Source organism: Piliocolobus tephrosceles, chromosome 3, assembly GCF_002776525.5.
Source record: "Piliocolobus tephrosceles isolate RC106 chromosome 3, ASM277652v3, whole genome shotgun sequence".
NCBI lineage: Eukaryota > Metazoa > Chordata > Mammalia > Primates > Cercopithecidae > Piliocolobus > Piliocolobus tephrosceles.
Genome location: NC_045436.1, coordinates 118,145,088 through 118,169,606, shown reverse-complemented (window position 1 = coordinate 118,169,606; position 24,519 = coordinate 118,145,088). Strand labels below are relative to the sequence as shown.

General features: G+C 35.7%; 1 protein-coding gene across 3 annotated transcripts in view; it reads left to right on the top strand.

Annotated features, from left to right (window-relative positions):
• Window positions 1–24,519, top strand: part of SLC4A4 (solute carrier family 4 member 4) — a 396,122-nt gene that overhangs the window by 281,119 nt on the left and 90,484 nt on the right. For all 3 annotated transcript variants that reach the window (XM_023190242.2, XM_023190244.3, XM_023190245.1), the window contains exons 14-15: window positions 5,389–5,660; window positions 19,696–19,766. In XM_023190242.2, the coding sequence (XP_023046010.1) occupies window positions 5,389–5,660; window positions 19,696–19,766 (343 nt within the window). The remainder of the gene's footprint in view (window positions 1–5,388; window positions 5,661–19,695; window positions 19,767–24,519) is intronic.

Genomic DNA, 24,519 nt, shown 5'->3' with positions numbered 1-24,519 from the left:
ATGTTCTTAACTAAAGATAGCTTCCAAAACTCAGCTGAATAAATACCTAACATTTATTGAGAGTTGATCATGTACCAAGTATTATCCTAATATATGTACTAACTCATTTAATTCTTACAGCAATCCTGTGAGGTAGGGACCACATCCTGATTTATAGATGAAAATGTAAGCACAGAAACAATAAGCAAATTGCCTAATATTACATCACAAGTCATCATTGGGGCTGGGATATGAATTCCTGCTTTCTGACTCCAGAGTCCCAAGTCTCTTCAGGAATCACTAGACATTTCTAATGGCCATCATAATTATGATATCAGCATTTTCTTTTAGAAATTGATAGATCACTTTAAGAAAGGGAAAAATGAGTTAAATGAATTATCCAAGTGGCCACATTAATACACAAATAGATTCAAAATCAGATTGGGTCTTCCACCCTCTTTCTAATGTAGTTGATACCTCTAAAAGAGAATCGCCTTTACTGTCAGATCTCAATCCTTAGGTAGATTGAAGAATGCCTCATGCCTTGCTGGCCTTCCTTGTCAGCATTCCCACAGTCTTATATTGTTATACATTTTTAGGATTTTAATTTTAGAATTGTCATTACCTTCATAGTACATCATGGACTTAACGGACTCACATATAGCCTTTAAAAGTGTGTGCGTTATCAAAAATAGTCATAGGATGGAGACGGGAATGAAGATTTAAAACCAGTTTTTTTGAAAACAGAGTTGAGGACATCAGCGGGAGTCTTTTGAGAATGTAAAAAGTTCCAAATATTAAGTAATGTTGTGAGTTTTCGGTAGGTAATTATTATTATAAATCCCTTCTCTATCATAATTCTCAGAACATTGGCAAGAATTTTATTCATGTCAGTTTATAGAAAGAGTCAAACAGTTTTTATATGTTTAAGGAAACATTGTGTGAGACAAGAAAGCCTTTGTAGAAAGATTAAACAAGGATGTACTATAAACAGGAACAAACATGCACAAACTTTGCAGAAAGATTTATTGGTTGAAATGTGATCAGAGCCTTAATCTACAGAAAATGTTTGCATCCCAGTTTGTTTTAAGTAATTGTGAGATACAGATTATTTCCTTTTGCTAAGCAAGTTCCTTTGACGTTCTCCTTTTTTTCATCATAATTGGTAACATAACATAGTTCCAAGTGATTTATTTCATAACAGTTGTAAATATACAAGAAACATTTGAGAAGCCATGCTTTAAATCCATCACTGAGTAATATGTGGCAAGCATTATTTTAATCACAATGCTATATCATTTGTTTGTGTAATAGCACCTACAGTGATAATATTCTGTCTAGATACAAAATATTTGGGTAGATCACTATTTCCCAAAGTGTGTTTCATCAATTACTAGTCTTATTCCACGCTCCATGAAAAAAAACTTCTGTGGTCCCAGTAATTCTGGGAAGTGCTGTATACTGTATACCCGCCTCTTGGTAATTCACTTTAGACTTTAGCATGCAAGAGATCTGAAAAAGTCCTTCAGTTAAGAACTGTTTTACTTTGTCTTGCCCAGATTTTCCCCAACATGTTTTACCACTGTTGAAGAATAGGTAGATCCTTGCTTTGTAGGTTCACTGGACTCAAACTCTCTGTAATAATGGATTTATTTCTGAGGTTTTGATATTTGCCCTGTAAACTGGAGAATTATTTTAAAGGAATATGAATGATATGCTGCCATCTCTTAAAATCAGTAATAAAAGGAAGAAAATAGCTCAAAGCTTTTCAAAATAGCTCACAGCTTTTCAAATTTTCCCAAATTCTGCAATCTGTTTTGTATTATTTTTACACATTTTATCACAATAATAATTAGATTCCTTCTTTTTACTCGAATGAGGAATCTGAAAGATGTTTCAACAATGTGTTCTAAACTATATAAAAATTTCACAATTAAGGTTGAATTTTAACTTGTATTATTATCATTTGGTCATTCAGTATTTTTTTTTCCTATATTCTTTAAACAGTTTACTTTTAAGCCTTCAAATTTTTAATTCTTCCATGGTATTACTGGATGTATTCTTTTAGGGAGTTTATATTTCTTTGTCAGTGGCTGCACGTTAATTTCTGTAGCATATTTCAGATGTGACTTCTTCAGTTTATCTGTATTCTTGGTTTTATGCTACTGAGAAACTATGACTCAAAATATCTAGGAACACTGAGTGGTGCCATAACGATATGACTCTATTTTTTCCTTCTAATTCACCATAATTTCTTCTTTGGTTTCTAATATCATTTCCTGTTGCTTTTTAAAACTTAATTGCTATTTAAATTTGGCACCAAGGGAATTTATTGGATGTAATAATACCATTTTACTGTAGTCATTACCGATGATCAACTTATTTAAATTTTTCTCATTTCTTATTCCTCTTTCTTTTGATGCTCTACACATATCACTTTCATAATCAAGTGCCATTGGTTTTATTGACTTTATTTGGGTCATTCTTGTTGAACTACTCTGGGATTGCTTAAGTCTTTTAAAGCAGCTAGTTTAGTATATTGTTTAGATTCTTAGGTTTAAGTTTATACATGTATCTTTTCCTTTGTACCCAAAGTAATGTTGTTCCTAACCATTAGCTAATGGATTTGTTTCTCATCCTATCCTGTAAACATTAAGTCTATAAACAACTACTAGCATTCCTAGAACAAATCAAGATTGCTCTTTCATCTTCTTGCTAGGGTAGCAAAACTAGGTAGTTGTTTAAAATTTTTATTTTATTTTAAGGAAAAAGTATGTTGGCTCAGAAGTAACAAAACTGTGTTTCTTAGTTGTTTTTCTGACACTGACTCATTGTATGATAATGTAAATTATCTGAAATTTCTAGAACTCAATTTTTTCTGTAGTTTACTTATCTCACATAGACATGCATAGGATTAAAGCAGTGGTGTTCTGGACATAAAGCAAACTGCAAAGGAAAGTAAAAGTTATCTTCAGAAGGATCCCATAAAGTCTATCGAAGATAACTTACCCCAGTATTAATAATCTCCTTCTTCGGTAACGTATTTCAATTGCGTGATTAGATAAGAAGAGAGAAACAAAGGACAATGACTTTAATATTCACCCTATCTAGAGCTAAATACAAATCAGATGGGGAACCATGCTATAGTTTTTAAAACGAACACCTAAGAATCAAGAGATTTGGCTTCTGGTCAAGCTCTGTCATTAAAACCTTAATGTTGGATAAATGATTTAACTTCCATTGGTCTTGGTGTCCTTACCTATAAAATGAGACGTAATTTGACAGATTGGTGTCTGTATTAGCCAGTGTTCTCCAGAGAAACAGAACCCATAAAATGTGAGTGTGTGTGTAGATTTATTATAAAGAGTTGGCTCATGCAATTATAGAGGCTGAGAAGGCTGGCAGGCTGGAGACCCAGGGGAGCCAATGCTCCAGTTTGAGTCTGAAGGCTGTCTGCTGTAGAACCAGGAAGAGCTGATGTTGCAGAAGTTCAAAGGCAGTCTGCTGGAGAATTCTCTGCTGCCTGGGGGAAGTTCAATCTTTTTTGTTTTATGCAGGCCTGCAACTGATTGGATGAGATTCCCCGCCCGCCCCCCCCCCCGTCCCCCCCCCCCCCCGACATACTATGGAGAGTGATCTGCTTTACTCAAAGCCCACCAATTTGTATGTTTATTTCTCCAAAAACACCCTGACAGAAACACCCAGAATAATGTTTGACCAAATGTCTAGGCACTTTGTAGCCTGGTCAGGACATAAAATTAATCATCACAGTACCTAAAGAACTTGAAATTCTAATATTCTATAATTTTTAGCTATCATAGGAACAGTCATGTCTTGATTGCATGAGATATAGTTCATAGGTCAGTGTCAGTAACTGTCTCAGGCAAGTCTTAAGTACAGACATGCATTTTTTCATCCTGCAAGTCTTTATTGGGTACTTTCTATGTGCCAGGCACTGTGCTAGATAAAGAATTTGAATTTTATTCTAAGGGCAATGGGAAGCTATTGAAAGATTTTAAGCTGGGGTGTCTGACTTTCATTAAAAATGATAATTTTGGCTGTGGTGTGGAAAATGGCTTTCAGTAAGGCAAGTATAGATATCAGTAAGGATATCAATGAGGGGGTGTGTATCAGGCAAAAACTTACCTGTGGGTTGGGTAAGATTGGGTTGGTGCTGGTAAAGGTGGAGAGTTGATTGCCTGTGGGGAAGTTTTAAGATATATCATCAGCAGTTATCAGAAACTCATTGTCCAAAAGCAAGGTTCTAGAGTGTCCAGCATGCACAATCCTTGACTTTTTTCTTATTCTCTTGCAAGTAATACATACTACTACCCGCTTTTTCATCACAAATAAATTGAGTTTAAAAAATCATTATAAAGCACTCTCCACATACTTTTAAAGGGATCCGTATAAAATGGTAAGACATTAACACTTGACCCATCCTTTCAGAGTTGTGAATCTTGAACTATTAATAATTCAGTTGTAAGAAATGGAAAAGGCTTCAAAAGACAGTGATCTCCTTAGATAGAAGTAGCCTATTCTAAGTCTGCTGTGGGACAAACACAGAAGGATGTTGGTCGCAAGATGCTTCACACCCAGCTTTAGCAGAAGAATATCAGATCTGTGGGCAAGCTTCATAAGCTTCATAAGAAGTGGAAGGGTCTGGCAGTAGCATGGCAAGACAGCCTTTCTTGATCTGATGACAGCTCATACTTCTAATTCCACCTCATGTTGGTGGCAGTCTGTCCACACACAGTGAGCAGTACAGGCCATTTTGTGCCATGTTATCTTTTTAACTACTTTTTCCTCTTCCTGGCCTTGCTCTCTCTGGTCTGTCCAGAAAGTTTCTACTACTTATCCTTGAACACCTTGAATTTTTTCTGCAACTTCCTCTTTCCTTCCAACCAGAATTAGTTACTCCTTCTTCTGTAGCATTATCACTTAGTATTTTATAGTGCGATACATTTATCGATTTGTTTCCCTCAGTAGACTGTGATGGCATAGGGACAGAAAACATGTTGATCTTAGTGTCTTTATGAACCCATAAAGCTCATACAAACATTTATTGAACACATACTAAGTACCAGTGGTAAGTTTGCAAATTATTTACTCTATAAAGTCTAGGAAGGTAGGGACCATATTTTTTGAATGAGAAAAATAATAAGGTTTTCACATATAAACGATATAACTACTTTGAATGTGTTTTCCTCAAACTTTTATTGTTTTGAAATTGTATCATTAGACTAAATTCTTAAACTTAGTGCTTTCTGGCTGCAATAGAGTTTCACGTTTAGTGGCTAAAGGTGATCTTGTATTTTTGTCAATCTTTCTGTAGACATTTGGTAGTTTTATATTATTCTTTGTGTTCCAAGGAGGAGGGATCTAAACACCTTTCTTTCTTTTTTCCAGGGACAATAATTTCGACTATTTGGAGTTTCGCCTTTGGATTGGTCTGTGGTCCGCCTTCCTCTGTCTCATTTTGGTAGCCACTGATGCCAGCTTCTTGGTTCAATACTTCACACGTTTCACGGAGGAGGGCTTTTCTTCTCTGATTAGCTTCATCTTTATCTATGATGCTTTCAAGAAGATGATCAAGCTTGCAGATTACTACCCCATCAACTCCAACTTCAAAGTGGGCTACAACACTCTCTTTTCCTGTGCCTGTGTGCCACCTGACCCAGGTGAGGGCATCACACTTTGTGTTTATGCTTGCTTTGTATTTGGAGGAAGGTGTAGGCTCCATGCTTGCAAATTTTCAACATGCTGTCATGGTCCTCAGGAATTAGTCTTGTTTTTTGTCTGAAAAACTGTGCTACTGAATTTTACGTCTCGTTGCCTGAGGTATTTTAGCTGTATGATTCAACCAGGAAGGAGACCAGGAGCTCTGGAATGTGAAAATAACCAACTCAATATTTTGAAATTAACTCAAACTGTGGGATTTGCAAGGAATTCATGTGTACATTATTCTTGATTTTATAAGTGGGGAAACCTGGATACATGTATTAACAGATATAAATATGTGACAAACTTATCCTCTGCTGCTTCTTTATTGGTGTAGGAATCTCTTCCTTTAAGTAAACTTTTAATACATGATTTTAAGCTTATAGAAGAAAAAGATACCAACCCATTCAGACAATTTGAAGCATTAAATTAAGAAAAAAGAAATTCAGATTGGAATTGCCTAGCGGTAGAATTTTATAGTTTATCTCAGCTAGACAAATAAGAAAAGAAAGGAAGAGAGAAGAAGAAACGAAAGAAGGAATGTGATGTTCTAAGAGTAGATTTATATTCTAGAGTCTAGAAGGACATAAAAACAAAAGTAATTCCTGGAAAGGAATGTGATTCTCTATATCTTAGCCCTTTAAAATCTATCATATCAAACATGAGTTGATATCGTAAGTTTTTCACACACACACAAAAAAATGTTCAGCTTGGTCTTTGGAATTCTTTCTTGGAGTAATTCCATGATAAAATTCCATTTTATAATATGAAAGGCATTTCAAAAAACGATTTACTTTGAGGGAAGTTGTTTTAGATCTTCTCTTGTATAAAAAGGAATAGGGACTGGGTGCAATGTCTCTTGCCTATAATTTTGAAATTAACTCAAACTGCAGTATTTGCAAGGAATTAATATCTATATTATTCTTTGTACAGCACTTTGAGAGGCTGAGGCAGGTGGATTGCTTGAGCCCAGGAGGTTGAGACCAGTCCGGGCAACATTATGAAACCCTGTCCCTACAAAAAATAGAAAAATCAGCCGGGTGTGCTGGCACACACCTGTAGCTATTCAAGTGGCTGAAGGGGTAGCAAGACCCTGTCAAAAAAAAAAAAAAAAAAAAAAGAAACAGAAAAAGGGATAGGCATTTGTGTCAGACAATTAAATGTTAGTAGCACTGGTGATCCTAGGCTATGCAATTAGCTACAGGTCTGTGTCCCTTAAAATAAAAATTGATATACAGTCCATACTTTTTACTGAGGTCTTTTAGTACCAGAAGTATAGCAGTGTTCAAAGGGCTGGGACACAAATGTGGGGCACATTCATGCGGTATCCACTGTGATTTATAGATTCTGAGGAAGAAGCTCTTAATGTTTACCGTAAAACTAACATGGTTATAGATTAGAATGCAGAATGCTCATGAATTTAAAAAATAAGCAAGATACTACAAATTATTTTTATGCTTGTGGCATGCCGTTTCAGATTGTTCCTAGATATTTTGGTATGCAACTCATTCTTCTCTGCCACATTGGTGGAGAAGTCTTAGAAGACCGATATGTTTCTTGAATTGAGAAAAAAGAGAACATTACTTCCCTCACAATGAGGCAGTCAGTAACACTGATGACAAGCTAGGGCATTGTTGGACTTTGTACTCATGGATTCTTTTTGTGTTAAGAAAAATCAGCACACATTAAAATAAAACCCATATTTAAAAGCAATGCAGAAAGATATACAAAGTAGAAATTTAAAGATTCAGACTAACAAGAATGCCATATAGTTTTAAAAGCTAACTAGTGTTCAGCTGTATACTGATTTGAAATATTTGATAATTTAAGAAGTACTTGGAAACAAGCACAGTATATATCACTCAACCCATGAGAAATATTATTATTAGTGTCAATTAAATGTGCTCCCCAGAGAAACACAGATGTTACTGTCACTCAACTATATGGAGCTCTTCCTAGGAGAGAAGGGGGATAAAACTCCCAATAACCATACAACCTGGACTTTCAGGGAAGTCCAGGTATTCAAAATATTGGCTTTATAAACATTTAATTGTGAGATTTTCAGCCTTCCCTTACATTTATTAATTTATATATAAATATATGTATACATTTATTTATGACTTCTTAGATAGGTTTGAGTAATCATACACCAAGATTTTCTAAAGGAAAGAAAGTACTTTGAGGTATTCATGAAGCCAGATGAGGGCTTTGTCAGCACACCTGTCACACAGAAAAAACCATCTAATGTCAACCCCATACCTACCTGAGGCGAATGGAAACTTGTGTTGGTTGTTTTATTATTTGGATGTTAGAGAAGGTAACATGAAACCAAGGAAGACATATCTAAATGTGTTCAAATTATAAAAAGTACTATGGTTTTACATGTAATCTTCCTTCTAAGAAGGATCTTTGTTTTTTTTTTTGAAAAAGTGACATTAAGGGTGGAATCTATTTTATACTTGCATGGCAAGAGCTGGCATAAGTGGTGATAGCTTTTCCTTTGTCCAGTTTTTCCCAGGTTGTGTAAAAAGTCAGTGCTGAGTAACTAGGAAGTTGTCCAGAAGGACTCTGGCAATTCCTGCTACCTCTAGTTGGTACCAATAAAGTAGTGTCACAGGGCTTTTAAGTCAGAAGATCCTATATTCAAGTCCTGCTTTGGCTAAGGCCAAATGTGTGACTTTTAGCAAGTTCCTTTTCCCAAGGTAGCTTAGCCCCATCTTCCTAATCTGTAAACTAAGGTTAGTAATAGTACCTACCTTATAGATTTATTTTGAAGGAAAAAGAAGAGCTATTACAGATAAAATTCTTATGACAGTTTCTAATATGTAATAAGTAATCAACTGTTAGCTGCCATTATTATTGCTATTACCGATCCTTGAAATTTAGGGTTAGTATTTAGCCTTGAAGTGTAAGTAATAGAATAAACAGACCTGTCTTTGTCATCCTTCCTTCTAGGCATACATTGTTGGGCAGTTGGCCCATTTTGCTACAAGAGTGTTGGTTGTACCTCTTATTGGTACTCATGAAAGATATATATGTGAATATGAAGAATTATTTGAAACTATGGAGATGAAATCTGTTTGTGGTTTGGAAAAAGGCAATGGATAGTTATTTGCATTTTCATGACAATTTCATATTTAACAAAATCCCATCAGATTAATGACTGTGTATCTCCCCCATAACCTTAGTACTTTTTGACAATGTTAATACTTCTCCATAACCTTACTGCTTTTTGGTAGCAAACTGAATAGATTCATCATAAATTTAGTATTTCTTGATATCAAACTGAAAGATGATAGTGAGAGAATAATACAATTGCATATACAGCTCAAGTAAGTATTCTAAAAATAACAAAAGACTGGCCTTTCATCACAACATGCACTCTTAGTAAAATAATTCAATGAGTCAATAATATTTAAACTGGCGTATGACTTGTTTTTCAACACTGGGACAGTATGTAACAGTGAACCAGCAATTGCACAGATGGAGTCGTGATCCTGCAAACTGAGAAATGATTTTACAAGAAAGGAAATAGGGGCCACTAATTACTAAAGAAACCTCTCTTCATGGCCACAATATATTGTGGCTTTTTTGTATGTGTGTGCTTTGTCAAGGTAACACTTCCTTTTCTCTTTTTTCTTTTCACTTCTCACTTGCTTCCAGAAAGCTTAATCATTTCCTAATTTTTCTTTTCTAAATGCACTTTTTTCTCCATTCATTTTACTCCTAACTACTGCTTGGTAACCCAAGTCATGCACATAGGTTTACTGAGCAACTAAGGAAGCTCAGTTGCAAGTGCTAGTAGGAAAATCAGTCAGAAAGTTTGACGTATGTGAGTGGATAAATGCCATACATGGGTGGTTTTTGTGCTAAGATTTGCTTTTCTTAGGAATGGGATAGCTATTAATTAGTAAAGGAAATGGATGTTAAATTTTCCACTGTACTTCGACGATTACATAGCAGAGTGTGTAAGAAAAAAGATAATTTAGTTCAAAAGCCAAAAGTGAGAACTAAAAAATATCCAGTTGAAGAATAATACACAATATCTAATTTCATCACCAACATCCCAATTTAGAAATGTTAATGTGATAAAGTGTAAATACTATGTGCTTTAGAGTAAACAAAACTGAGTTTAAATTTCGTTGTTACCCTGAACCAGGGTGATTACTTAATCTCTTTGTTTGATAATCTCTGAACTGGGTTAGTAACTGTGCCTATTCTTAGAGGTTACTATAAAGGTTAAATGAGATAGTATATGTAAAATTGTTTGGCACCTAATGGACATTGAGTAACAATTTGTTCTTTTTCGTATTTCTCACTATCCTACAAAAGATGCCGCAGTGTGTTTAATCTTATAATGGTTGTATTCTTTAAAGATTTCAAATATTTAATTTTCCCATAAATTTTCCTAGGGAAAGATACTAACAAGGCTTCTACTGCAAGTCGGCCTTCTCCCCAAAAATTAACAACCAGTGTGCTGTTACAGACAAATATGTAACATTGAAACTGTATTTACAAAAAAAATGTGAAGGCTTCAGTACATTGTAGTTAGAGTAATTAATACTATTCCATTGAATCTCTAGACTACAAAAGTGTTGTATACTATACATAGTCATTGAGAAAAAGACTTTAAAGTCCTAGAGGCGAGGTGTTCAGTTCTTCTAAGAGGAATCTGTTTAATTTATTCAAAAACATAAATACTAGAATTTTGGAAATAGGGAACAGAACATGGACATCCCCCCAACTTTCACTTGTTCTCTCTTCTGTCCTCTCTGCTTTTAAAATTCTCATTCATTCATCAACAAACATTTTCTGAGGACCTGTTTCACTGCTTTTTAAGAATTGTGCAGAAAATTTTTGCAATCTATCCATCTGACGAGGGTTAATATCCAGAATCTACAAGAAAAAAAATAACCCCATCAAAAAGTAGGCAAAGGATGTGAACAGACACTTCTCAAAAGAAATTTATGCTGCCAAAAAACATGAAAAAAAGCTCATTATTGCTGGTCATTAGGGAAATGCAAATCAAAACCACAGTGAGATACCATTTCAGACCAGTTAGAATGGCAATCATTAAAAAGTGAGGAAATAGATGCTGGAGAGGATGTGGAGGAATAGGAATGCTTTTGCAGTGTCGGTAGGAGCGTAAATTAGTTCAACCATTGTGGAAGACAGTGTAACGATTCCTCAAGGATCTAGAACTAGAAATACCATTTGAGCCAGCAATCCCATTACTGGGTATATACCCAAAGGATTATAAATCATTCTGTAAAGACACATGCACACGTATGCTTATTGCAGCACTATTCACAATAGCAAAGACTTGGAACCAACCCAAATGCCCATCAATGATAGACTGGATAAAGAAAATGTGGCACATATGTACCATGGAATACTATGCAACCATAAAAAAGAATGAGTTCATGTCCTTTGCAGGGACATGGATAAAGCCGGAAACCATCATTCTCAGCAAACTAACACGGGAACAGAAAACCAAACACCACATGTTCTCTCTCATAAGTGGGAGTTGAACAATGAGAACATATGGGCACAGGAGGGGAACATCACACACCGGGGCCTGTCATGGGGTTGGTGGCAAGGGGAGGGATGGCATTTGGAGAAATACCTAATAACGAGTTGATGGGTGCAGCAGACCACCATGGCACATGTATACCTGTGTAACAAACCTGCACATTCTGTACATGTATCCCAGAATTTAAAGTATAATAATAGAGAAAAGAATTGTGCTACTTGCAATGAAGTAGGATACACACATATACACACACATATTATAAAATGTATTGTTTTTTTAAATAGTGTTAATTGCTTTTTAAATGAACAAAAGTGAGTTTCATTTAATCCAAACTTTAGAAATAAATTTCTACTCTAATACCTCTGTTCGTTTGCCTAATGTGTAAATCTTGCAGTGACTATATACTCGAGGCACATTAATATTTTGAAAAGGGTCGAAGAAAATTTTCTGACCAGGTATCAGTTTTACATCCTGAGGGAAAAGAAACTGCTAAAAATAATGAACTATAAAAGTAAGAAAAATAGCCTCAAAGGGACAGACACTATATTGTTAACAAAAGGGATATATTTTATTGATTTATTGTTCCAGGAGAACATGCTTAATAATAGATGCCTGAATAAGGTGAGTAAATTCTTTCTCAGGAACCAAGTGCATCCCTGTGTATATTATCTTCAAGTAAAAGTTGGCTTTTTTCCTGGTATGAAACTGTAAGACCAAGCCTAGTGGCTAGAAGTAGCCATGGCTTCCATTTCCATACCTTTTTGTCATTCACAGCATAAGGAGGCTTCTAGATGCTCTAAAATAGTTGTCACTAGAGTTTCAACATCATTTGTTTCTACATAATTTTTCTAATATATTAATAAGGGCTGTGCACCAATATGTTGTAACCATTGAAAAGAACTGCTGGATTGCATCCCCTGTGTTCCCATATTATAGTCAATATGTGTTTTATAATTACAAAGCCCATTAAAAGAAAATTAGAAAATAAAGATCATCCTAACTTACCTTCCGTGAACTATATCATAATATATGTGATTTTATTTTTATTGTGTGCCATTCCCTCTTTATGAAGTAGATTTAAATCATAAACTAATGGTAAAACAAGGAAGTACAAGTTCTGCTGCTGTAGCATCCCTCAGGCTTGCATTTGTGAGAATCCTTTACCGGCATAGTTGACATTTTATCATCTATGGTAATAGTGTTTTGGAAGAGACCCATCATTTTCGTTTTCTTTTCCTGTCTTAACCTATGTTTCAGCAGTTTCTGCATAATGCTTGCAGGAATCAGAAAATGGGGTTGTCATCAGACCTGGAAAATTCTCTAGTTTTGGGTTTATATAAAAAAGCAGATTTGTAAAAGTTTCCCCACAGTAATGTCTATAACACATCTCCAAAATGTAATGATGGGTGGATATGAGAGGGAAGTTTTTGTGAAATTGGTGACAAAATATACCTATCTTTTTTTTTTTTTTTTTTTTTTTTTTTTTGGTGGGGTCTTGCTCTGTCACCCAAACTGGAGTGCAGTGGCATGATCATAGCTCAGTGCAACTTCAAACTGCTGGGCTCAAATGATCCTCCCACCTCAGCCTCCTGAGTAACTAGGACTACAGGTGCATGCCACCATGCAGCTTAAATATATTCATCTTAGTATCTCCACAGTAGCTCAGCTCTTTAACTTCCAGCACAACATCATAGATGAACTTGTGAACAGTGCCTGTAGATTAAAGAATATACAACTTGAACTTGCCTGGTTGTGGTGAAAATCTCAAGCATTAAGGCTTGCTGAAGATACTTGGGAAAACTAACAGGATAGTAAGAAAAAAACAAAGAAAAACTTACTGCTGATTTTATCTGTTTTAAGACTTAAGACTGAGATAGTGGCAAATAATTTCCCTATAAGCTACTTCTCCCAGTTTTCCTAATTTGTTTTGTCTTCCCTCAAAAGCCATTTTTACCGTTTGTTGCCTTTATTGACCTAGGAATTAAAAGCATACATGTTTGACTTAATCAAAAGGTACTAGTGTGCTCAAGTTATCCAGAACCCTTAAATAAATCTGACATGACCATGTGGCAGAGCTTATTTAATTTTATCCTTTATCTATTTTCTAGTTACTTAATTGCCTTAAGATATTTCTTAAATGTAACAGAATAAAACTTTAAAATTTCATTATCATGGAAAATAGTCTTAAAAGTTTTTCTTGTTCATATCAGGTTAATCAGTGCCACATTATTATAACCCTGAGAAGCCATGTTGGGGGCACAGGTTCAGATTAGACTAATATTTATTAAGTACCATCCAAGTGCCAGACATTTTACTAGGGGATTTTAATCAACTATATCTTAATAACATTATGTATGTATATTTAACCATCACATAAATCTTGAGAGATAGCTGGCATTCATCCCAGGGACAAGGTCTGCTTTCTGCAGGTCAAGCTAGGAGTAATCTTAGCTGCCATTTATTTAGATCTATCCTGATACTGGACACTGTGTTTACAATTTTGCCTACATTTTGTTATTTAATCTGCACAGTAACCTTATGAGGTAGTTGGTTTCAAATCCAGTTTTACAAATGAGGGACATGTGGTCAAGAGGTGGGAAGTAACTCCTCAAGATTATGCGGTGAGGGAGCTTAAGGGTACTGTGCTCAGAAGTTGCTGGGTCCAGAATTCAAGCCCAATTCTAGTACTCCCTTCTCCACATTGTATTAGGTTATACATAAAAGCAGACAGCTATGGCCTTAGTGACCAATTGTTGCTTACACTTGACCTCACAGTCTCACGTGAGTTCGTACCCGTTCCTTATGGTACAGTTCCTGCTAATGTGTACAGCAGAGGAGCCTTGGGGTAGTTTCTAAGGCCGGGTCACTAGAAGATAAAGGGGGACAACCTTTAACAGTGCAATAGATATTCCCCTATGCAAGAGGTATGCCAACACTGACATGTGGATGTCATCTCCTTTTTTCTCTCACCGCTCCCACAACTGCAGCCATGCTTGATCCCCTTGTTCTTTCTCTAAATCTCTCATTAAACATAAAGAAGAAGTCAGTTGAAATGCCTAGTGTTCCATTATTGGAATGCTAAGCTTGTGGGAGTTATTTATATCCTACTGCTCAAGGTCATCGCCAAGGTCTGATTTTTCACACACAAAATAACTTCGGTATAAATAGGCAAAGAAGAAAAAGTCACAGATACATTTTAAAAGGTCTCTCACTTAGAATATTCATTCCCTCATTTCGGAAAATCAGCTAAAATCTGACATGGGAAGGAGAAATGAGATATGAAAATCCAAGTATGGAAAACGATCAACCTGTGGAAGCTCCTTGAAAGCCAGTATGAAACAGAGATTGTCCCAGTGATAATTGGCTAAATCTACATTAGCCAGATTCCTAGGGCAAAGGGTTTCTTTGCCTGATGAGCCAGGATGCTGAGCAAATGGGAGAGACAGTGTGGAGTATTTTAGTTTTTCCATTTGACTTTTCCAGAATCCTAATTAAGGAGATTGCAGATTCCATATATATGGATCATTCTGCAATTGGTTGCCAAAATATTTGCACCTGGATCCAAATGGTAACCAATGGTTCTTGTAGACCAAGCTTCCAATTGGGATTGATCATCTTCTTTTCTGTGAGCCTAAAGAAATTGACTTTTAATCTTGTTTATGGAGTCTAACATACCCTGCCAATATGCATTTATGAAAGTGCTTTTTAAATGTATTTATTTTCAAGTCTTTCTTCTGAAGCAGATGCTTATTAAAAGAAGTAGGGAACGTGTTATATACTTTTTACTGTCCTTTTGATGCTGTTCTTTTGGGATTTTGAGAGCCAATGTGCTTTAATAGCTTGTCTTAGGGGAAAAAATTGAAATTCTAAAAGGAATTTAAATGAACAGAATTGATGCTTATCCAAAACTTGAGAGCAGCTACTAACAGTTCAGATTGCAATCCTGTTTTAGTGCACCCCTGGCCTTTATTATCCATCATTCATTTCATGAAGAAAGAGCCTTGACTATCTTTCCTCCTCAGTCTTTACTCCTTGTATTTATGCAGAAAAGTGTGTTGCAAAAAGACCCTCAAACTCTCGTGACAAGAAGCTGATAAAATTGCATTAAAGAATCTAGCTCAAGAAGGGAAGCTTCTCAACACTATCCAAATAGTATCTGTAATTTCACATATGCTGCTTTTCCTCAAAAGCTCAGACAGATCAGATGTTTCAGGTCATGGTTGAGAGTCACATCATCGAACACTGGCAAGTACTATCTCACCTTGAATTCTGTGGCCACATAAATCACCTGATTTTGATGGTTAGAAATGCTGCGTAGGAGAAGAAAGAATGCTGAAGGAGGTCTTGCTACCAACTCTGCTTCTGATAAACTATAACCCTGGGGAAGTAACCTGGCACAGTAAGCTTCAGAGTCTCATCCAATATGAAATGGGTATAAAAGTATAGCCATTATGTGCTCTAGGATGTTTTCAAATGAAGAAATACAATGTAAGAAAATGTTCTTTCAGCTTTTTAGAACAACATAGTAATACAAACCTAGATTTTCTTAATAATTATTTACTAACATCTTCCTTTTGAGAATGGATTCATTTGGCTTTATTGTTTAGGCCAAACATCGTTTAGCCTATTTTTGTTTTTGTTTTTGTTTTTTTAACCTTCATTTAAGTTTGAGGTACATGTGCAGGTTTGTTCCATAGCTATATGTGTGTCATGGAGCATTGTTTTAAAGATTATTTCATCACCCAAGTATTAAGCCAAGTACCCATTAGTTGTTTTTCCTGATCCTCTTCCTCCTCCCACTCTCCACCATCTAATAGGCCCCAGAGTGTGTTGTTCCCCTCTGTGTGTCCATGTGCTCTCATTATTTAGCTCTCATTCATAGGTGAGAACAGGCAGTGTTTGGTTTTCTATTCCTGCATTAGTTTGCTAAGGATAATGGCCTCCAGTTCCATCCATGTCCCTGCAAAGGGCATGATTTCATTCCTTTTATGGCTGCATAGTATTCCATGATGTATATGTACCACCTTTTCTTTATCCAGTCTATCATTGGTGGGCAGTTAAGTTTATTCTATGTTTTTACTGTTGTGAATAGTGCTACAGTGAACATGGGTGTATGTGTGTCTTTATAATAGAACAATTTGTATTCCGTTGGGTATATACCCGGTGATGGGATGACTGGGTCAAATGTTATTTCTCTATAGGTCTTTGAGGAATCACCACACTGTCTTCCACAATGATTGAACTAATTTGTACTCCCACCAACAGTGTATAAGTGTTCCTTTTTGTCTACAATCTCACCACTATCTGTTTTGTTTTGGTTTTTTTGACATTTTAGTAATAACCATTCTGACTTGTGTGAAGAGTATCTCATTGTGGTTTTGATTTGCATTTCTCTAATGATCATTGATGTTGAGCTTTTTTTTTTTTTTCCTGTGATTATTGGCTGCATGCATGTCTTCTTTTGAAAAGTGTCTGTTCATGTCCTTAGCCCACTTTTTAATAAGGCTGTTTTTTTTTTTTTTTTTTTTTTTCTTGTAAATTTGTTTAAATTCCTTTTAGATACTGGATATTAGGCCTTTGTCAGATGCATAGTTTGCAAAAATATCCTTCCATACTGTAGGTTGTTTGTTTACTCTGTTGATAGTTTATTTTGCTGTTCAGAAGCTCTTTACTTTAATTAAATTCCATTTGTCAATTTTTGCTTTTGTTGCAATTGCTTTTGGCATCTTTGTCATGAAATCTTTTCCCATGCCTGTGTCCTGAATGATATTATCTACGTTGTCTTCTAGGGTTTTTATAGTCTTGGGTTTTACATTTAAGTATTTATCCATCTTGAGTTAATTTTTGTATATTGCATAAGGAAGAGGTCCAGTTTCAATTTTCTGCTTATGATCAGCCAGTTGTCCCAGTACTATTTATTGAATAGGGAATCCTTTCCCCCATTGCTTCTTTTTTTCAGGTTTGTTGAAGGTCAGATAGTTGTAGATGTGCAGTCTTATTTCTGGATTCTCTATTCTGATCCATAAGTCTGTGTGTCAGTTTTTGTACCAGTACCATTCTGTTTTTGTTACTAGAGCCAAGTAGTAGAGTTTGAAGTTGGGTAACATGATGCCTCCAGCCTTGTTCTTTTTGGCTATTCAGGCTCTTTTTTGGTTTCATATAAATTTTAAAATAGTTTTTTCTACTTCTGTGAAGAATCTCAATGGTGGTTAAATAGGAATAACATTGAATATATACATTACTAGGAGCAGTATGGCCATTTTAACAATATTGATTCTTCTTATCCATGAGCATAGGATGTTTTTCCATTGTTTGTGTCATTTCTGTTTTCTTTAGCAGTGGTTTGTGGTTCTCCTTGTAGAGATCATTCATCTCCCTGGTTAGCTGTATTCCCTAGGCATTTATTCTTTTTTGTGGCAGTTGTGAATGGGAGTTTGTTCCTGATTGTTGTTAATATATAGGAATGCTAGTGATTTTTGCACATTGGTTTTGTATCCTGGGACTTTGCTGAAGTTATTTATCAGCTTAAGAAGCTTTTGGGCTGAGACTGTGGGGTTTTCTAGATACAGGATCATGTTGTCTGCAAACAGGGATAGTTTCTTTCTCTTGCCTGATTACCCTGGCCAGGACTTCCAATACTATGTTGAGTAGGAGTGGTGAGAGAGGGTATCCTTGTCTTGCACAGATTTTCAAGGGGTTTTCAATGCTTCCAGGTTTTGCCCATTCAATATGATGTTGGCTGTGGGTTTGTCATATATAGCTGTTATTATTTTGAAGTATGTTCCTTCAATACCTAGTTCGTTGAGAGTTTTTTTTAACATGAATGGATGTTGAATTTTATCCAAAGCCTTTTCAGCATCTGTTGAGATGATCTTGTATTTTTTTCTTTAGTTCTGCTTATGTGATGAATCACATTTATTGATTTGCGTATGTTGAACCAACCTTGCATCCCAGGGATAAAGCCTACCTGATCGTGGTGGATTAGCTTTTTGATGTGCTTCAGCCTATTTTAATTCCCTCTGTGATCTCTAATGAAACAGAGAGAATAAGAACACAGATAATATGCACCTGTACTTCCTTTACTGCTGAAATAGAGAAACTCTGGCAACAGCTAGCTTTAGGTTCACAGTTTTACAATCTAAAGTCTTGAAAGATCAGAGTGAATTCCAAAATTGACCAAAAGTAGGGCTCAAGCTAAATATTTTCTCTCTTTTAGTTTGTTTTTCTTGTTTCTTTTTTTCCCAATTTATCTGCTGTCATTCATTTTTAGTCATGAAATGCCCTCTTTTCTAACTTCCTTTATTGACAGTAAACAAATATTTTTAAGTTCCTGTTAAGAGCTACACTGGGTAGATGTTAGGGAAAAACAGTGAACGCGATAAGCTTCTTCTGTTCCTCCCTTATGGATCTCGTATTCTAACATCAGCTATCAAAACCTGCATGTTTCTTCTTAAAGGTTTATGTAGGCAGGACTTGAAGCGTGGGAAACTGAAAAGGCAAGCTAGTGGCTCAGAGGGACTGGAGTAGGCACCAAACAGTAGCTAGCAATTCAGATGTTTAATAAACCGTGGGACCCTAAACAAAAAAATGAACAAATAAAAACCCCGATGTGTTGTTTTATAATATTTCTATAAATTAGGAATATGCTCTAATAGTTTATTTTATAATACCTAAAGCTTTGCAAAATAGGAAAAAGGCTTATCTGATAAAGACAAAATATTTTACTTACAGAGTACTTTTTAAATACTATGTTTTAATTTTCAGACACATAACATTTTAAAAATGGAACAAAAGATTTCCAAGAGGAAGGTTGGTTTAATACATTAGGTTCTTCTTCAAGTGCCATCTTAAACCTATAAATGACGCCAAATTGTATGAAAATAATTTTTAAAATTCGATTAAATATTCATCTCCATTATATTTATATTATTTAGTACTTTCTTTTGTTTTCACACGTTAAAAATATAACCTTTCTCATATACTGTCGAAATTTCCCAAAACTACAAATTATTTAAGTCTTAACTAATAAAGCTTCAATATAGGAGATTTTCCTTACATTCTGAAGCCAGTGATTAACTTAATCAATTATGAACAGCCCTTGTTCCACTAGACGAAATATATTGAGTACCTTGTAGTATCAGGGAAGTTTTATTTATCTTTTGTTTTTTGAAACCTGAAACAAATTTTAATACCATCTCTTTGAATTATTCATCATCATTTCTTATCAGATTAGAGCATAACAGCTGTGTCCAAAATGTGTCCACAGCAGATGTGTCCAAATCTTTGTTTTATCTAGGTGAAAGGTGAACACATTTAAAATAAATAAAAATTCATTGTGCTCTTATGTTGTTATTAAAGACATTTTTACTGCCTAGCCCTGCTTTTAGAAATACCTAATTACGTATTTAAGGTCTTTTTCTATTTTTGTTTTATAGTATAAAATAATTGTCTTTTGTTTACAGCTAATATCTCAATATCTAATGACACCACACTGGCCCCAGAGTATTCGCCAACTATTTCTTCTACTGACATGGTAAGTGACTTACTATTTTAAAATGCCTTCACACTGACTGCATATTGTATACTTGTTTATAATACTTATAATATATGATGTCTTCTACCATTCAGCAATTCTGGCATGAACACTTATGTAATAATTATTGACAGTGGAGGGATAGGAAAAAAAAAAAACCACTTTCCTTTGCTCTAGTCAGCACTTTTGTTTTTTTTTTTTTTTTTTTTTTTTTTTTTTTTTTTTTTTTTTTTTTTTGCCTTAAAAAAAGCCGAAGCCAATATTTACTTCTATAACATGCTTTTTAAAACTTAGGAATTTAACTGCCACATCGCATTAATTGTAACCTCAAAATATTTTCACAAGGGAAAATGTGAGAAGTTGGAAAATGAGAGCACGGTATCCTCTCTCTTTTTCTCATATGGTTAAGAATTCTCACTAACCAAATGGTGCTGTGTTCTCTTCACTAAGAGTGATTGTAGCAGGACCTTTCCCCTGTCACTTAGAAAGGACTGTGCCTCTGTCACATGATATCCTTTCCCATGGCTTGTAACCAAGGATCTTTAGGAGACTGAAACTATGCTTTAAAAATGAGCTGTTTTGCATGGAAGGTCACACACTGGAAGGAGGCTTTTGTGTTGAAGAAAAAGGGGAAAGTGCTGTTTCAGACTTCCAATTGTGCGCCTTCTATGCTGAACATGGAATCTTACCAAAGAATATCAATCTTTCAGTTATAAAGACAGAAGCCATAATACCTTGTATTGATAGAGTGCCCATCTCTCAGGAGACCCGGACATTTCTACAGATATTATGTAGTGAGTGCCCTAACATCCCTTTCAAAGATGATGTTTTGTATCTTTCCTGGGCAACTCTCATGTGACCCTCTTTTTTGTTTTTATATTCTTTGGCTCTCTTGACTGCTTTTTTTGCTGTTAAAGTCTTCTCTGACTTTCTTCAAACCTTACCTCTCTATTTCTTCCATGTTTGATACTGTGTGTGTGAGAAAGTATGTGTATATGTTTTACCCCATGCATACAGAAAGGAGTTCAGCTTTCAGTCTTTCAACTGGTCAGCCTATTGCCTAAAAGGTCTTGCCTAAATACAGGGAAAACTACCTCCTTCTAGATTTGAAAGAATTTTATTCACAATTCTTCTAGTGAAAATATAATTAATAAACATAATTTAATAATATATACTTTAATTAAAATATAGTTAATAAAATAGAATTAATAAAAACATAAGTTAATTTGCAATAAATATTAATGAAACACTGATTTCCACTGACTTAAAAAAAGAAATTATCTAACTTAATTCTTTTTGTAACTAATCAAGGGAATCATTAAAATTAATGAGCTTTTAAGCCCTGTCTTTGGGCAAGTCCTGGCAGGGACTCCAGTAATTGATATGTATTGAAACAAAATGTCACAATAAGGTTCATGAAAAAAATGGAAGTTCTGATTGACTTCTAGTATCACTCTGATAGAGACATAGAGGCATAATATCATTTCAACTTAGCTATTTATAGAGCACCTACTAGAGACCACATATGTTACACATATTCTCATCATTATAGACCTTAATATGTGCTATAACCATCAACATACACTACCAGGGTTAATTACTTCTATTTTATACGTGAGAGAAACTGAAGCTTCAGAGGGTAAATCACCTTTCTTGCTTTAGGTCACATAGCCATGTATTAGTAGAACAAAGATTTGAACTGAAGTCTGGGTGGTTCCTAGACTGGTGCCATTTCTAGAATGCCAATGTTTACCCTTCCAGTTCCTATAGATGCCCCATATTCCAGGGCAGCAATCCCTTCGTATGCATCAATTGCATACCTTAATTAAAATGTGGAGGTGCTATGCTCAACACCTCTAGGGAAAGAAGTTAGGGGAAAAATGTGTGTGTGTGTGTGTGTGTGTGTGTGTGGTCATGAAGGCCAACTTTTATCCTTCGTTTATCCTTTTTCATTTATATCAATACCTATATTTATATGTTGTGTATACATATACATGTGCACACACATGGTAAATGACTCAGAAATGAGTTTTAAACAAATATGATTTATTACCATCAATCATAATGATCAATTATTGAGGTACCTACTAGGTGCCAGACTCTTCACAGTAATTGTCTATAATTCTCACAATCACTTTACGAATTATTAGATGTTACCTCTATTTTATAGATGAAACAGAGACTTAGAAAAGTTAACTGACCTTCCAAAGACCATATTACAAGTATATGGTAAAATGAGGATTTGAACTCAGGGTTTTCTGGCTCTAGAATCTGCCTTGTTTCTGTTCTTTCAGGGAGCAGCATAGTGTTTCATGTAGAGGAACTTACAGATAGTGAGTTCTTGTGTCAGACTGCTTGGTTTCAAGTACCGGGTTCCACGACTTAACAGGCTGTGGAACCGTCTCAGTTTCCCATTTGCAACATTGGGATGGTAATAGTACTTATCTCAAAGGTACTGTAAGTGTCAACTTCATAGATGGGCAGAATTTAGCATAGTGGATGGCATGTAGTCATCTCTCAGTCAGTGTTAGGTACTGTTACTGTTCTTTCTAGGTATTATCATTTGATTAGGTCCTGCAGGCTCCATAACTCAGAAGTATAATGGAGAGAGAAAATTGGGAACGCCATCTTCTGAGAGGCTACTGCGTCCTCTGTCTGCTTGGTCATGCTAGCTGGCTCTCTTATCCTGAACCTTTCCTAGGACACACAGTCATCAGGACTTAATTTTCCTTTTTTCATTTCAGCCATAATTAGATTGTGAGAGAAGGTACAGGAAAAGTGACATGCATCCCCTGGAGCCAGCAAGGCTTGCTCTCACAGGCCTTCAGTACATCCTGTCAGAGGAAGGAAGGTCTTCTCCCTTCAGCTTCACTAGCATGAAGACAAGCTTTCTTTATCATGGTGGTAGGGATGTGTTTCAGGGGACAGAGAAGGAGAGAGGGGTAGTAGAGTGTTTAGAATTAGAACCATAGGATAACTATGTCTCAATATAAAAAGGCAGGTTTTAAAATTTCCATTTATTGTTGTAATGGTGTCTTTATTTCTTCTTGCTTTCTCCAGTTTTTCTGTCGATTTCTTACTGGGTATATCGCTTCAACTTGCAAACCAGATTCCTTAAAAGATTCCTGTAAACCTTTAAAACTAGCCACAGCTTGTTCACACTGTATCTAAATAATGAGCATTAATACCTGTTGGCTTACAGTTTCCAGCTCTCTGAGTGAGACACCAGATTTCAAAATCGAATGTCAGTTTCTTCTGAGGAGGTGATTGAAAGGATCAGTTAGTATTTTGTTTTTCACATCAGATTCCTTGTTTGTTTGTTTTTTTAATTGAGGCATACTTTAAAATACACAGTTTTGAAGTATTCATTGAAATGAGTTTTGATGGTTATAACCACCATCCATACAAGATACAGAACATTTCCATCATACCAGAAGGTCCCATGGAATGCTGTATTTTTTTGATACCCCAGTTTTCTTTTTGGGGGATCTTTCTTTGCCCAAATACTCTGCCCCTCACCTTCAGAAGGTAGATACCTGAACCCTTTCCAAAGTGGTTGAATGCCTCAGAGAGGTTTCTCTCAGCTCTGCTTCTCTGTCTCCCATCTTAAGAAAGTGGCTTTCTTACACTTAAGAGAGGCTCCACGTGTCTAAGGGGGAACTCTTTTAGCTTTCTTGTGCAACCTCCAGTCTTACGTGTATTACCCATGCACTTGGCAAAGACCATGAGAAAGTTTGGTGAGTGGGTGCAGACTTGATCTATGCCTAGGACTCCTCTGAATTCTGCTCTGTCACCCCAGTCTGCATGTAGCCATTAAAAATTCATTAATAGAAAAATCAGTTGGGTATGATGGCACACACCTGTAGGGTTACAGTGAGCTATATCATGCCACTGCACACCAGACTGAGCAACAGAGTGAGACTATGTATTAATAGCTTAAAAATAAATAAATTATAAAAGAAAAAAATATTTTTTTTAAAAAAATTAAATGTTTGACTTCTTTCCGCATCTTAATGGTGAGTTTTTAAAACTATGATTTGTGTAGGGTATCTTGCTTGCTTTGGTTGTTAGGAGGGGAGTGATGGCCTCTTATAATTTTCTATAATCCTAATCACAAGCAGAACAACCAATTCATCTTGATATCTTATAATGGTACAGACACCTGTAACTCAAATGCATGCTGTAGATGATAAGGTAAGACTTCAGATTATTGCAAATCTGGCTCACCACCGTGGGGGAAAAACTCTAAATAAGTACATCAACAGCTTAGCCTTGAGGCTTTTATTAGTGGTATCACTGTCATTTATATTTTTAAAAGCACATATTTTATCAGTTGGTACTCAAAAGGGGTACAGCAGGTCCTCAGATAACACCGTTTCATTATAACGTTGATGAAAAAAGAGAAATTGATTCTCATGCTATCGCCTGTGTGGAGTTTGCATGTTCTCCTCATGTCTGCATGGGTTTTCACTAGGCACTCTGGTTTCCTTCGACATCCCAAACACATGCATATTAGGTTCACTGGCGTGTCTTAATTTCCCAGTCAGACTGAGTGTGGGTGTGTGTGTGAGGGCGCCCTGTGATGGGATACTGTCCTGTCTCGGGATAGTTCCTGCCTCGCACCCTGAGCTGTCGGGATAGGCTCTGGCCACTCACAACCCTGACCTCGAACGATAATAATTACCTTACTTATTTTTATTAATCTTTCTTAAATGTATGTATAGCTCATATTTATTTTAACATTTAATATTAG